This window comes from Stegostoma tigrinum, chromosome 10 (assembly GCF_030684315.1).
Source record: "Stegostoma tigrinum isolate sSteTig4 chromosome 10, sSteTig4.hap1, whole genome shotgun sequence".
NCBI classification, from domain to species: domain Eukaryota; kingdom Metazoa; phylum Chordata; class Chondrichthyes; order Orectolobiformes; family Stegostomatidae; genus Stegostoma; species Stegostoma tigrinum.
In genome coordinates, this window is record NC_081363.1 from 57,053,687 (window position 1) to 57,068,011 (window position 14,325).

Below are 14,325 nucleotides of genomic sequence, written 5' to 3' on the forward strand. Positions count from 1 at the left end.
TCACGGTTTCCTTTGGTATCATTTGCAAACTAACTAGCACTGCCTACTATATTCTCATCCAAATCATTTATATAAATAGCAAACAAAAGTGGACACAATAATAATCCTTGTGAACACTACTGGTCACAGGCCTCCAGTCCAAAAATAATCCTCCATCACTATCCTCTGTGTATCTAATTTGCAAGCTCACCCTGAATCCCAAGTGATCTAGGTTTATTAATTAGTCTACCACGCAGACCCTTGTCAACTGCTTAACAGAAGTCCAACTAAACAATGTCTACTGCTCTGCCCCATCAATCTTTGTTATTTTTCTTAAAAAAACTCAAGTTTTTGGGACACAACATTCCTTGAACAAATTTGTGTTAACTATCCCTAAATAATCGTTGCCTCTGCACATGCATGTAAATCTTATCTTTCAGAGTCACCTCCAAAAACTTACCCACCACTAATGCCAGACTCACAGATCTACAGTTTTCAGGCTTCTCCTTATTGCCTTCCTTAAACAATGGCATAACATTAACCACCCTCCAGTCCTCTGGTACTACACCTATGTTGATAGATGATACAAAGCCCTGCAATTTCGTCTTTAAATTCCCACAACGTCCTAGGATACACTTGATCAGGTAACCAAGAATATAATTTAGAAAATCTAATGTTTATTGATATATGCTTTATTAATTTATCAGTAGAATGTTTGTAACACCTACACTGTTGTTTTGGATACGAAACAAATTGTGTATATTCTTTGGAATTTACACCACAGGCATCGATTATTCAATTGGTCAAATCCTTTTGGACGTGCTGTTTCACCCATCAGCTGGGAACAGACTTTCTGAAATAATAATGATATTCAGAATACAGCATGCTCGAAACAATTTTTTTTGAATTTGTAATTCGAGCAACATCCTGATGCTTCACTTCTAAGGTTATTACTTTACGAGACAGGCATAGGTTCTGCAGCATGGTTTTAGAAAGGTGTCCAGCAGGAAAGTGATTTCAGTTGTTCTTCTCATAATTTCAATGCCGACTATAAAGCTGAAAATGGTTTTGTTACCGCGAACGATCAAAGGAGGGAGAGTAGAGAAAATATTGTGCATGTTTAATTCATAACCGTCTCTAATACTAGTTCTAATACCTCCTTTGATTGTTTAAATATCCATCCAGATCACATGAAGAAGCATTACGTTTTGCAGCATGATTCTTTAGTTTATAACTAAACAGACAATTTGGAGCACTATGTCCGGCGTCTTCTTAGTTTCGTGCATCATAACATTTTGCTTACCGATTACAGTAGCATTATTTAACATGACTTGCGAACTCGTAAGTTTCAATGGAACTACAGCTAGTTTTGAGGTGATATAGAATTTGTAGGACCTAATTAAAGTTGAGATTTTTAAAACTCGAATTTGAAAAAAAATATCATGCATATGTTCTGAAATAACATTTGTCGCATTAGTAACGAAATCCATTAGACTGAAAGCACGGCTGTGATAATTTTTATCCGATAGGATCAACTTCCCGTTGAAGCTACGTGGGCGGTGTAATGTTTTTAAATTGAGTGTTACCTGATAGGTCAGACCGTAAACTATATCTAATGGATCCGAGCCTATCTCGAACATTGCATTCAGTTTTGGGCAATTAACCTCAGTAAATATATATATATTAATTACGGGAAGAGCAAAGTGCATGTCCACGAGAAGCATACCAAGACTAGGAGAACCATATTATGAAAACGGGCTCTATAAAATATCTTTCCTTCATTTTAGGCCATAAAGGGGCAATCCAGTCGAAGTGTTCAAATGATAAGGAAAGCCCATAGAGGTGATTTAAATAAAAAACAAAGAGCTGGGCCTTTCTGGCATGAGACCAGGAAACATTTATTCACACATGAGGGGCAGTGTGGAATTCACTCCCCGAAATGTTAGTTTCAATACTGAGAGAGAAAGATTTTTATTGGTAATGGTTTCAAGGGCTATCGAGCAAAAGCCGATAAATCAAGTTGAAATACAAATGAGCCACGATCCATTTAAGTACTGGAAAAGGCGCAAGAGACTGCGTTGTCCATCGATGTTTTAAACCCACGTTCCCCCGTTTGTTGCATTGTAACGCGGTTTGTTCATATGTCCAAATATACTATGACGCATTCTAAATAGAATTAACCTTTGACGCAACTGCAAGCTTAGATAACGGTGATAACATATTATTCAGACAAAACTTAATTTACTTTTAGGAAGCACCACATATTTGGATCAATTAAATTTTGTATAACTCGAGTGTCATAGTTGGTTGCTTTAGAAATAAGATTTGAGCTTTATGTTAAACGGTGACTTGAATAATAGTTAATCCTTGATTAATTCACTTTACACTTGTTGAATAGTCTATTTTAGAAATCTAGCGACACCCTGTTGTACGTGAAAAGCAGATACAGTAGATTTCACCAGAGGGAGACAGCGAGAAATCATATTTAGCTTCGTTTTATCAATCTTCACACCTATTTCTTGAACGCTAGCGTGTTGTGTAAAGATCTCCACGGTCAATGACAACTTGCAAACATTTTTCGGATTTATTAATATCAATTATCTTTTGAAATTCGTCATCCAAAAACGATTTCAGATTTTGTTTTGTTTGCGGCCCAGTGATGCGTTCACTAATCTGGCTGCGACAGTTTTGTTTCTTAACACGATTTTGTAAACCGTGGTAGTTCGTTTCACTTTACATCCAGTTTAAATGTCAAGTTGCCTATTCGAAAACCCCCGTCCTTTTTATAGTCATCTTTTCAATTCTTTTGAGAAAATACTCAAAAAAACTTCAAGGGAGACATTGTCTGAGACACTGCGCTTCAATGAAATTTGCTGTAAATATTTATTCCTATTATTTCCAATTATTTCAAATAGGTGTTTGAAGTTCAATAAGTATTTTATTGGCTTACCTATTGGATTGTGGATGAAGGACATGTTTTTATCCCGAAAGAATCTGGAAAGTTTGAATGCCGCATTGTAAAGGGAAATTTAAAGTTAACATAAAGCGTAAATTAAAGAGTGGAAACACCAGATATTCTCCCAAAGCTACATTTAAAAAAAAGAAGAAACCTGGTGCGAACTGTTACCATTAAATAATGGAGAAAATTGTTTTAAAGTTATAATGAATGCACTCTGCGGTATTTAGTCCAGCAACGTGCATGCTTGGACATTCAAATACAATTTTCACATTTGGAAATCAGCAGCGTATTTCTAAATGTATTGAAAAACCATTCTGGCCTTCAAAACGTACTGTTCCGAAATGAAGCAGCCAAATTCAAAATGATTTAATGCTTGCTTGCAGAAACAATTGAGGATTCATCCCGTTTGTGTTCCTTTGCCCTTTAACGGGCCAGTGTGCATCTGACCTTTGTCATTTAAGACCACACTCAGCACCTCTATGGAAACAAGTTAAGCACGTTCAACCCGGGTAAACATTTATGCTTTCTCACTAGAGAGCAGCCTTGTCGACAAGGATTCTTCCTTCTGTCCGAAGTTCCAGCCTCACACGCGGCCCACAGATAGAAGGAGAGGAGAACAGAGGTCCCACAGTTAGTTCCGAAGGAAAACAGGATACAGACTCAGAAAGACAACGGGGCAAAGACAGGAACATGTTCAAAAACAATTACAGAAAATCAGCAAATTGAGAAAAGAAACGTAAACCGATAGAAAGAAGCGAAGATCGGCCGTCTTATCGAATTACAACATGCCCAACACCCATCAAAAACAAATAAGAGGAAAGAATTGTCACCTGAGAACTTAAACTGGGAGACTTTGCAAAGAATACAAAAGCAAAATACAAGGGAAACTGGAAGTCTGAAGTCAACAGGTCTGACAAAAGATCATTTTCTTGAAACCTTCCTTCTACATCTTTACTTTCTTCGTGCGCTGCCGGTTTTATTGAATATTGCCAACATTGCTGCTTTTATCAGCAGAGTTTACTCGGTTGAACTGTCAATCACTATAAGAAAATTCTTAAATTTTTTTTCGTACAGGCTATAATTTTAGAAAAGTTTAAAACGCCTTCACCTCAAAGCCATTAAATAGTTCAACGCTATCCTTAAAGATCATTAAATGAGTTATGTTTAAGTAATAGAATTTTATTGACACCAGAACCTACCTGGCATCTTCAACATAACATTATCAAATGAACTAATCTAACAAAAATACTTGTGCATAATTAAAATGACGTATTTGACTGTTACTTGCAAATAAACATTAAGAACTTTGTAGGTATGCTTCACCTTCAATAACACAGAATCCATTTCAAACCTGATTTTCTGCCGGGTTTGGAACATACCGCAAAATATAAACGGTGGGGTAAACTATTACGACAAAGATAAATAGATACCCCCAGAAAATTAGTCATGAATTTCTTTCTTTTAAAAAAATATAGGTCGCAGTAATAAAACAGCATAAATTCGGGATTGACGTTCCACTTGGCAATTAAACAAAGGTAAAGATTAGTATTTTCATGAAAGGAAGTGATTCTCGCTAGTCAGTATCGCGCAAAGGTGGACTACATAAGCAAATCTTGCGCTGAAATTGAAATGATGGACATTTCGTTTGCAAAGACTGCTTGGTGTTAAGTCATTTATCAGCTCTATATTACGTCATATTTTGATTCAAACCGTAGCATGATACAATACATTCTAATAACTAATCAACTAATGCAAGAATATTTTCACTATGCAATCAATAATGAATTATGAATTTATCTTATTTTTACAAACATCGTTAAATAAGCTTCCAGCGGCTAACAGCAAATTAAAATGGGAAGCTACATGTAATTATTTACTCTAACAAATATTTAGTACTCTTGTTACAGTGAAAAAAAATAAAGAACAACCATTTTAATTATTAATTTGCCGTGAAAAATGTTGGTCGACTTTTTTATGAGACATGGCATTCACCAGTAACTAAAATAAAATGTGGGCTGAAACTTACTTTGGAATAACACGAACTTACATGATCATTGATTTTAAGATGCATTTTTAAAATAAATAATCTATACACTTATAATGTTGCTCTGCGAGGGAAACAGAACTTACAATGGGAACTTACCGGTTGAATGAACAATTCCATTTAAAATAACAATATTAGTTTAGTACAATTTGCAATTTATTGAAATATTTAAGTAATATCTCCTTCACATTAACAGTCTACCAAAAGCTTCAAGACGGTGGTCAGCCCGAGAATAATTCGTATGAGCAACTTCCAGGTAGTATTGCCAGGTCACGTCCATCCACCAATGAGTCAATGGGATTTTTATCCTCCCGCCTCTTCCGTCATTGCCGAAGGTGTGTCCATGGTGATTGACAGACAGAGTGTGTAAAATCCATTTCCCATGCTGTGCTTTGAAATGCAGAACCGAGCCACCTCTCCCGAGGAAAAGGGAAGCATTTTTACTCTATACATGCTCTTCTATAACTCCGAAGGTGAGATCAGTTATTAAGCAGCACTTATAAGCGGATTCCAAAGCAATCTGTACTTCAGGGGATTTGAATTCTATTTGAAACGCTGACATATTCAGCAGGAAGCTTTGAGGATCACTTGAGTAATAACTATCATGGGTAAGTAGTCTCTATATTTTACATTGCTGTCAACAGATGCACAGTCGATCAATAAAGCTAGCATTAGCAAGCACTAACTTATGTTTCCACCATTCATATTAATTGAAAAAGTACGCTTTAAGATCGAGCTAGTCACGCCTAGTTAGATGACTACGTGTTGGGATGTTTATCTTGTATTTAGGGAAGTTAGACCGAGTTTTGCGGAAATGTTATTTTTGGACAATTTACATTTCATGGCCAACTATTGGAGAGTCGATGAGTTTGATGGAATTATTCAGATGTGTTTTGTCCTCTGGAAAACAAGGTACAATAATAGCCAAACGAGCCAATTAGCAAACACTGCAAACTGAAAGGAGAGCGGAGGGTAACTTTCAAACATAGTCGTTAAATATTCCCGGGGAGTTACCATTCCTCCTCTCAATATGACAGAAAAATACATTCTGAGCAGAAATGAAAGCTCGTAATTCAATTACATCCAGGTTTTGAATCCACGCTACGGTTTTTGTTTTATTTACATCTAAACATTGGAGAAATGAAAACTCAAGTCTAGGGATATGAAAATAGAATGACATTTCGAAAAACAATCTCATGGTCGTGTAAATATTTCTTTGTAAAGAAACGACAGAAAATGAAGATTTATCAAACAAACGTCCACAAAATCAATTCAGAGACAAACCTTTTGCCATTTAAGAGCTCTTTCGAATAAAAGCTCCGAGCGATTGAAAAAAAAATTCCCGCAACGCTCATGCAAAAGCTATCGAGTGCAGATGGCGATCTCAATTTCAACTGTTGTGCCTATTAGTGGTTGACTTCCACTCGGAAATGTCAGGAACTACGTTAGTACCGAATGTACGATTTTGAGTCGAATGCAAACTTTACACAGTGCAGGCCTACCCCACCGATACGGTCCATAAACGTAAAGAAGTAGAGCTTGTCAAAAGTTGGTTAACAGAACAAAAATAGATCCGCTGTCGGGTTAACGTGTTTCTGCAGTTAACTTTTTGTTTGAATGCGCCTTTTTGTTCTATTCCATACCAGAACCAGCGTTTGGAGAAGTAAACCAGTTAGGAGGTGTATTTGTCAATGGCAGACCACTGCCAAATGCCATTAGACTGCGGATAGTCGAACTGGCTCAACTGGGGATTCGACCCTGCGATATCAGTAGACAGCTCAGAGTTTCACACGGTTGTGTCAGTAAAATTCTGGCTCGGTACAACGAGACCGGTTCCATATTGCCCGGTGCGATCGGAGGCAGCAAACCCAGGGTGACGACCCCCACAGTGGTCAAACACATTCGAGCTTACAAGCAGAGGGATCCAGGGATTTTTGCGTGGGAGATCCGAGACAGACTCTTGGCTGATGGAGTCTGCGATAAATACAACGTCCCTTCAGTGAGCTCCATCAGCAGAATCCTACGCAACAAGATCGGAAACTTGTCGCAGCAGAGCAATTACGAATCGAGTAAAACTCCAGCGCACCCGTCTCCGCAATCGGCTCTCCAGTACAATGCGATTTATTCTTATTCGAGTCCCATAACAACGGCCGGAGGTAAAATGCCAGCGTCGCCCGGTGTACCCGCAATCCCAGGACACGTGGGAATTCACAGGACCTGGCCTTCATCACATTCTGTCTCTGACATCCTGGGGATTAGAGCAATCATCGAGCAGCAAGGTAAGCGGCAGCAATCCAGCTATCAGTCGTCCAGTGCCAAAGGCCCAGCTAAAAGAATTACAGCATTAAATATGTTGTTTGTACTTTACCGTTAAATTTAGTTGGCCCCATGGATAATACAGAAAAAAACCCTCTGTTTAGTGAAAATTCAGCTTTTACTGTTTCATATTTTAGACTTACCCGTACGTTTTCTGCCTTAAACCCACTAACCCACCTTTTCCTTCCATGTAATTAGAACCTAAGCACAAATTTGTAAATTTCAAGTCACCCTGTAACAGTTTATTAATTTCATTTCAGTAGCTGTTACAGTGACAGCCATCAAAACCAAGACTTCACATTTAATTTCAATTCAGTAGTTTCAGATGTACGCTTTTTATCGACATGTATTTAAACGCTTTCGTATGAGGAGACGAAGATCTGTGAACTCCATTCTACCCATTTACAGTGCTTCAATACATGTTAATTTCTAACGCATTCAGTTTTCGCAATCTAGTTAACAAAGCAAAGCCAGGCCGCTTCCCACTAGGAAATGTCCACTCCAGTTGTCAAACGACATAATTATTTCCTCTCTCAGCATCGGCTGATTATAATGGTCTCCTAGTTATACCTTGCGTTTATAGTAGTTGGTCACCGATTTTGTTGACGTTTTCGCGAAGGTTTGTGCAGTAGCATTCCTTCAGGCCACTGTTCAGAGATAGATTGCGCAGCTAATAAGTCATTAGTAAAATACTATTTTAGATTATTTTGCTGTTTCTGTGATACACGCAAGTATTTTTCGGATCAGTTCGTTGGAGTCCCCTCTCTGTTGCACCTCCTAAATCACAATATCATTTCCACATTTCCACGAAACATGTAACAAATCACTTGTTGGAAAGTTGCATCAAACAATGACATGGGTATCCGGGAATCGCCCAGGGGTTTATTTAAAACAGATTTAGTAGTTGTGTCGTTTTAACCCTACGATGTAAAGAGATGACAACTGCTTACATTTACGATAGTGCTACCTGGAAAATTATTATCGGCTTTAACCACCAACATCAGTTTTCCTTTTTGAAACCATCACAATAACACATCTTGTTCTGGACTAAGAGGAAATATATAATTAAAGCTCCAATTGCATTTCCTACATAATGTATCGCTTCAGGCTACAACTAAATACATGAACATAAAGTGCATTTAAAATGAATCCTGTACTTATGATTTTGGGGAAATTTTGGTAAAATAATTTAATGGCTTACTTTCACGGCAGAGAACCATGAAGAGAGACCTGATACAAGACCTACTTAAAACGATATCAGTAACCCTAAATATCTGTAGAAATAGTGAAAGCTCGTAGAGACATAGATTTGAAAACAGTGTTTACAGAAATTCACAATCAAATAAAGTATGTGAAAATTTTTACAACATAATTTCCAAGGACGTAGATTGAGTATATTTCAAAAATAATGTTTCGAAATGCACTGTTGGGGAAGTAACGCATATCAGAAATAATATTCAAACACTAATCGCGAAACAATTTGTGGAAATACATGATATACAACTGTTGCCTCTCTGATTTATTAATTTGTGCCATATTGGATATGATCCAGACTGCTGAGAAATGCACACTGAACTCGACTAAATCCGATAAGTTTAAGCAGTACAAATAAGCGGAATGGTATTCCAGTAAACTTCATCTGGCCGTCTGCACCAAATTAAAACAAAATGCCGGAATGATAAAGGGATGAAAAACGATGCGAATATGATGACTGCTGCAAGGATTCTGATTCAAGTTATGTGATATAAATATTTTTATTGTTAGGTGCTATTCCCATTAGTGACAGCTCTTCCTATCCAACTAAAGTGGAGGAATGGAACAGTATAAACAGGAGCCACTTCCAGTCCTCAAACCAGGCTGCAGTGAATGGACTGGACAAGTCCCCACTGGAGCAGGAAGTCAAATATACTCAGGTAATTGTAGTGTGCCTTTCCTCTCGACTGGACAGATTACAGCGTTTCCAGAACTCAGAACTACAAAAATAAATACGTTTGAACAATTATAACCTAGGTGTAATTAGTGCTTTAAATTCCAGTGACTTGTACACAGTGGGAACTTCTAATTAGTTTGTAACGTTATGTAATGTGTAGTAAACATTTTTTAATCAGAAGGAATTAAGGGGGAATATAAGGACGACATTTAGTTGGCGTTTTACATGGCATTAGATACGTCGCTGATAAATCGAAATAGTAACTAAGCCTGGCACAGATGGATGTGCCAAATCGCAGAACGAGAACAAAAACATATAATAAACATCTTGAAGGGGCGGGCGAAGAGGGGGGGGGGGGATCCGAACCATTTCTGTATATAATCAATAATTTTATTGCTAATTGTAGGATCATAGGACATTTTCACGATGCTGAAGAAATTAAGTAGCCGCTGTAACAAAGTAAATCAGCAATAAACTCTTTAAATATGGGAAAACTGAATTTATCATTTACACAAATTTACAATGAATATGTAGTCCGGTGTAATTGGTGTAAAACAAGAACTAGGCCTGGGAACGCAGAAGTGGATTTATACCAGATTCAATCACAAGCACAATTTGGTTTCCTCGTAATATTACTACTTTTTCTTAAAATATTAGAAAGTCTGCCATTTGATGAACTTAATCGTCCAATACAGAATGAAGATCGACTGATAAAGTACAGATTTATACACAGCTGTTTAAAAAGTTTGGGTAGGCGAGAAGGGGTGGAGAAACGTGGTGAAATGTCAAAGAAGGATTAACTGCTCAGACATGCAGGTATATTCATGACTATTAGCTTTATGTTACAAGTATTCGCAAGAAATTTGGCGTAAGCTCCTTTACGACTAGAAATGATTCTAGCCCACATCCTGATTGTTCAGTGCATTTCTTTTGCTCCACTGAAATAATCTAAATAATCTATCAACGTCATTGTCCAATTGATCCCATCCCGTCCCCAAGAAATACCGACAATTAAAAAAAAGGCAGAACAGAATCAAACAAAGACACTGGCACAACTGAGCAACAACAGAATGTATTTTATGGTGGAGGAAAGAACTATTGAAACGGTGTTCCGTCCCAATATTTTCATTAAAAATTAAAATTGAAAGAGCAGAAAGCTCGGCCCGCTCCTTTTACCAGCTCGTCTGATCGTGTCCAGCAAGTTTAGTAGTGTCTAATGATAGGCAAGATCATTGATATTTATACATTGAAACTGATCACATTGGACGTATCTGATATTAAAACGAAAGTGATCATGACGTATTTCAAAGATAACAAGGTGTAGAGCTGGATGAACACATCAGGCCAAGCACCATCAGAGGAGCAGGAAGGCTGACGTTTCGGGCCTAGACCCTTCTTCAGAAAATCATTTTTTTCTGAAGAAGGGTCTAGGCCCGAAACGTCAGCTTTCCTGCTCCTCTGATGCTGCTTGGCCTGATGTGTTCATCCAGCTCTACACCTTGTTACCTAAGATTCTCCAGCATCTGCAGTTCCTACTATCTCTTATGACTTATTTCAAATATGTGCCGGGGTGAAAACCTATATTTCAAATCGATGCGATATGGCAGGTTATGAAAAGTAAACATCATACTCTCTTTGGCTATCCACGCGGTTTGTATTATTCTGTCGTTGTATAATATTGGTGTCAATTGTATTTATGCAACAGCATATACAACGGGCGGCAAAACTCTGTTTGGCCCCGCATTTTTGTTCAAGGACACTGCATGAGGAAACATTGTGAGAACAGTCATCAGTGTGATCTGCGCCTGGTCTTAAGCTGACCTGCACTTGGCCATTATTTTCATTGATACAATAATATGTGTCAATTGTTATGATTCACCAAAAACCTCAAACATTAATTTCACTTCAAAACAGAATCCAACACATTCATGACTTTTAATTTGGGGATCTTGTGATGAATATTTTAAATACCAACACAATTTAATCTATTTCCTATTGTAGTTAGATTATTATTTCCCACATTTTATCAGTCACTTAATCTTCGAATATTCACATATATTTAACATTTTAAAATGTCACTCTTTATAAATCAATCGACATTGTGCATTGGTTTCACTTAAAATAGTACATCCGTTTTCGTATTGGTAGTATTATCTAATACTTCCAGATAACTATGAAGTGGATACTTCTATACTGTTAAGGAATACAGTAATACATAAAATAAATTGGCACTGTTGGTTCAGATTTGTCATTCATGCAAAATTTTACATCAACGTGGCTTAAGTTATAAACATACTTCATGTAATTTTTCATGACATAGTCTTGTTGTGCATTCTGTGGTACATTCTGCTAACATCAATAACATAATACAAAGTAATTATAGTTGGCTTATTTTCTCTTTATTAAGATAATTTAACTTTTTTTTTAATCTTCCAGGGTCCTAATGGTCTGCCTACAGTTAGCAGCTTTGTCTCTGTTCCAAGTATGGCTCCTTATCCTCCACCTGCACAAGTATCTCCCTATATGACATACAGTGCAGCTGCCTCCAGTTACATGGCAACCCACGGCTGGCAACATTCAGGTGGCAGCACACTACCAACTCATAGTTGTGACCTTCCCACACCACTGCCATTCAAAAGTATTCAAGCAACCAGAGAAGGTAGCCATTCCATTATAGCCTCCGCATTGTAGTAGTTAATTACAATACAAAGCAGTTTAATGCCAACATAGCATTAAAGAAAGTACTTTGATCCAGGCAGGGTGAGATGCACATTTTATGGAAATTCAAAAACTTTGACTTTTTTTAATTCAGATCACTTTGAATCTCCATGAAATACTAGCTCGATCTCTCTCATTTTATCACTGGAACCCAGTCTTCTGCAGGACACAGATATTAACACAATTGGCATTTAAAGAACGTGAAGGTCAGGACTGAAGCCCAAATTGAGTACAAGGAAAACTTATTATCACTATATGCCTGAGACAATGATTCGAATCTTAAAAAGTGAGCATTTTCATTTGAGTAAGGAAACACAGTGTTCCGTCTTACTTTCTCTGAGAGGACAATTTTTACATTCATTCACAGAATAGCATCACCTCTAGTTACAAAGTAAATATGATTTGGAAAATCCCAAATTTATGCATAGCAAGGAAATGTGATGGCAAATGTCATTAAGTGCCATGTTAAGGGAAGGTGGCAATATTATTGGAAATTGTAATAATAGATTAAACGTAAAATTTCAGAGCAACAGATTTTCAAAACATCATGCTATTATAGGTACAAATACAGTTGACTAACTAATTTGAACTTGTCACAAGTATCCCAGGTCATTTAACATTTTTAATTTGTTGATCCAGGCTCCATTCGAAGGCTTTTTTAAAAAAAAAGCCTATTTTAAATACTTTGCAAAAAATATGCAGATTATTGTAAAAATATCCAATGTATCGATTATTCATTCAGATTATTTTATGAGAACAATTCTATAATGTGCTGTGTTGTTTCTAATATTTGGAGGAAAACAGTATCAAGAATTATGAAGAAAATTTTCACGGACTTTTGCACCAATACTTATACTTCAATTGAAAATCTGATCCCACGTGGTGTATGCTTTGCAAAACTAAAAATAAATACATGTGTTTATGTAGATAGCATTACCTTCTGTTAATGAAATAACATCTAAGTAATTGGACCCACAGAACAAGGCAAAGCATTGTAATTTAATTAATTAGTAAGGTAAGAATTGATTGTAGGGAGAATTAATTATGGAATAGAGATATTCTTCTTTGTAAATACAAATAAAATGGCAAAATTTATTTTTGTATTATTGTGTAAGACTCTTCGCCCTAACTGTTACTGTTAGGTTTCTGGAAAACATATTCATCAATGGCAGAATGCCCATACACTTGAAAAACTGGACTTTATTTTATTATTTTATGCACTTACAGTAGAAGGTTCAGCATGTTTTACGAAGGACATTTTCTTTCTTCAGCAGAGGACACAAAGTCAAACAGCCCTCCAAGTAAATCTACAGGATCCTATGCAGGCTCACAGGGTCAAACACAGCTAGGGTATAAAGTTAGCTATTTGAAGACCTGAACAAATGTCTTAAGAAGTTGATCAGAAGGTTCAAGCTTCACGTGAAAGCTTTAAATGGACTCAAATCGTGGACTTATAGCGTAACCACTGTGAAAAGCAACTTCTGCTCTAGATGATGGCTTTAGCATTGACCCTACAATTCAGATGAAAAGTTAACATATTTTCATGATAATTTCAAGGAAGTTTCTATTTGAAATGAATGTACATCAGCTTGCTGTGAAGTTTACATTTATGTAAATAATCGTTCTTTTTTGTGAGGATAATGGTGGTGGTAAAAAGAATGCTTATAAATTGTATTTAATTATAATTATTACTTCATCTATGAAATGTCAGTAAATTAGGTAATTAGGCAGCAAATCAAATCTGCAATCCTCATAAAGCATAAATAATCTGGCAAACAATTTATGTTGAAACCTAAACTTTTTTTGAAGTATGCTAATTCTCATGTTCCTGTAATGAAATAGGTTCAGCTATTTTGTCAGTTCTCATCAAAACATTCTATAAAATCTGTTCCCTAATAAAGTTCAAGATGGATGTAAAAAAAATTAAAAAGGGTGTAAATCATTAGGCTTTACCTGTATATATTTGTAAGAATGCCTTTTATTTTTATATCATATCTAAATTAAAAATGTGAATTACAAAGTATGTGTTTTATTCAGAGATGTAAAAATTATTGTACTTTTCAGTTAATCATGTTAGATTAATTTATTGACATGAAAACGTACTTTTTAATGATATAATATTGTTTGCTTTGAATACGGATTCTGATGAATGTCCTCTAAAATAATTTTCTGCATGTTTACTAAAATTTGTTGAGGGTGTAACATGATGTTTCATAAGAAAATACAAATCTTTCAGCGATATCCTGTTCTGTTTGAATCAGAAGTTTTCCTGAAGCCACGCAAATGAATATTCATAAACCAAAAGCATAACTGCACCTCCTGGAGATAGAGAGGAATTAAAAAAAACAATTAATGTAAATTAGTGAAAGACTTTAAAAG

General features: G+C 36.4%; 2 protein-coding genes across 16 annotated transcripts in view; one reads left to right on the forward strand and one right to left on the reverse strand.

The window, feature by feature from the left end:
- The first annotated feature begins 5,223 nt into the window (after nucleotides 1-5,223).
- On the forward strand, nucleotides 5,224-13,885 carry pax9 (paired box 9). 4 transcript variants are annotated; one of them, XM_048538453.2, is made up of 5 exons: nucleotides 5,224-5,590; nucleotides 6,629-7,261; nucleotides 9,063-9,211; nucleotides 11,665-11,887; nucleotides 13,218-13,885. In XM_048538453.2, the coding sequence occupies exons 1-5, from the start codon at nucleotides 5,587-5,589 to the stop codon at nucleotides 13,322-13,324; spliced, it is 1,116 nt and encodes a 371-aa protein (XP_048394410.1). In that variant the 5' UTR covers nucleotides 5,224-5,586; the 3' UTR covers nucleotides 13,325-13,885. The 4 variants fall into 4 exon arrangements, with proteins under 4 accessions (XP_048394410.1, XP_048394407.1, XP_048394408.1 ...); XM_048538450.2 differs by having other exon boundaries at nucleotides 5,224-5,455; XM_048538451.2 differs by having other exon boundaries at nucleotides 5,224-5,455; nucleotides 13,221-13,885.
- The window catches only part of slc25a21 (solute carrier family 25 member 21), a 477,243-nt gene continuing 474,157 nt past the window's right edge, over nucleotides 11,240-14,325 (reverse strand). For all 12 annotated transcript variants that reach the window (XM_059649192.1, XM_048538456.2, XM_059649191.1 and 9 more), the window contains one exon: nucleotides 11,240-14,265. In XM_059649192.1, coding sequence (XP_059505175.1) covers nucleotides 14,204-14,265 — 62 coding nt within the window. In that variant the 3' untranslated portion in view covers nucleotides 11,240-14,203. The remainder of the gene's footprint in view (nucleotides 14,266-14,325) is intronic.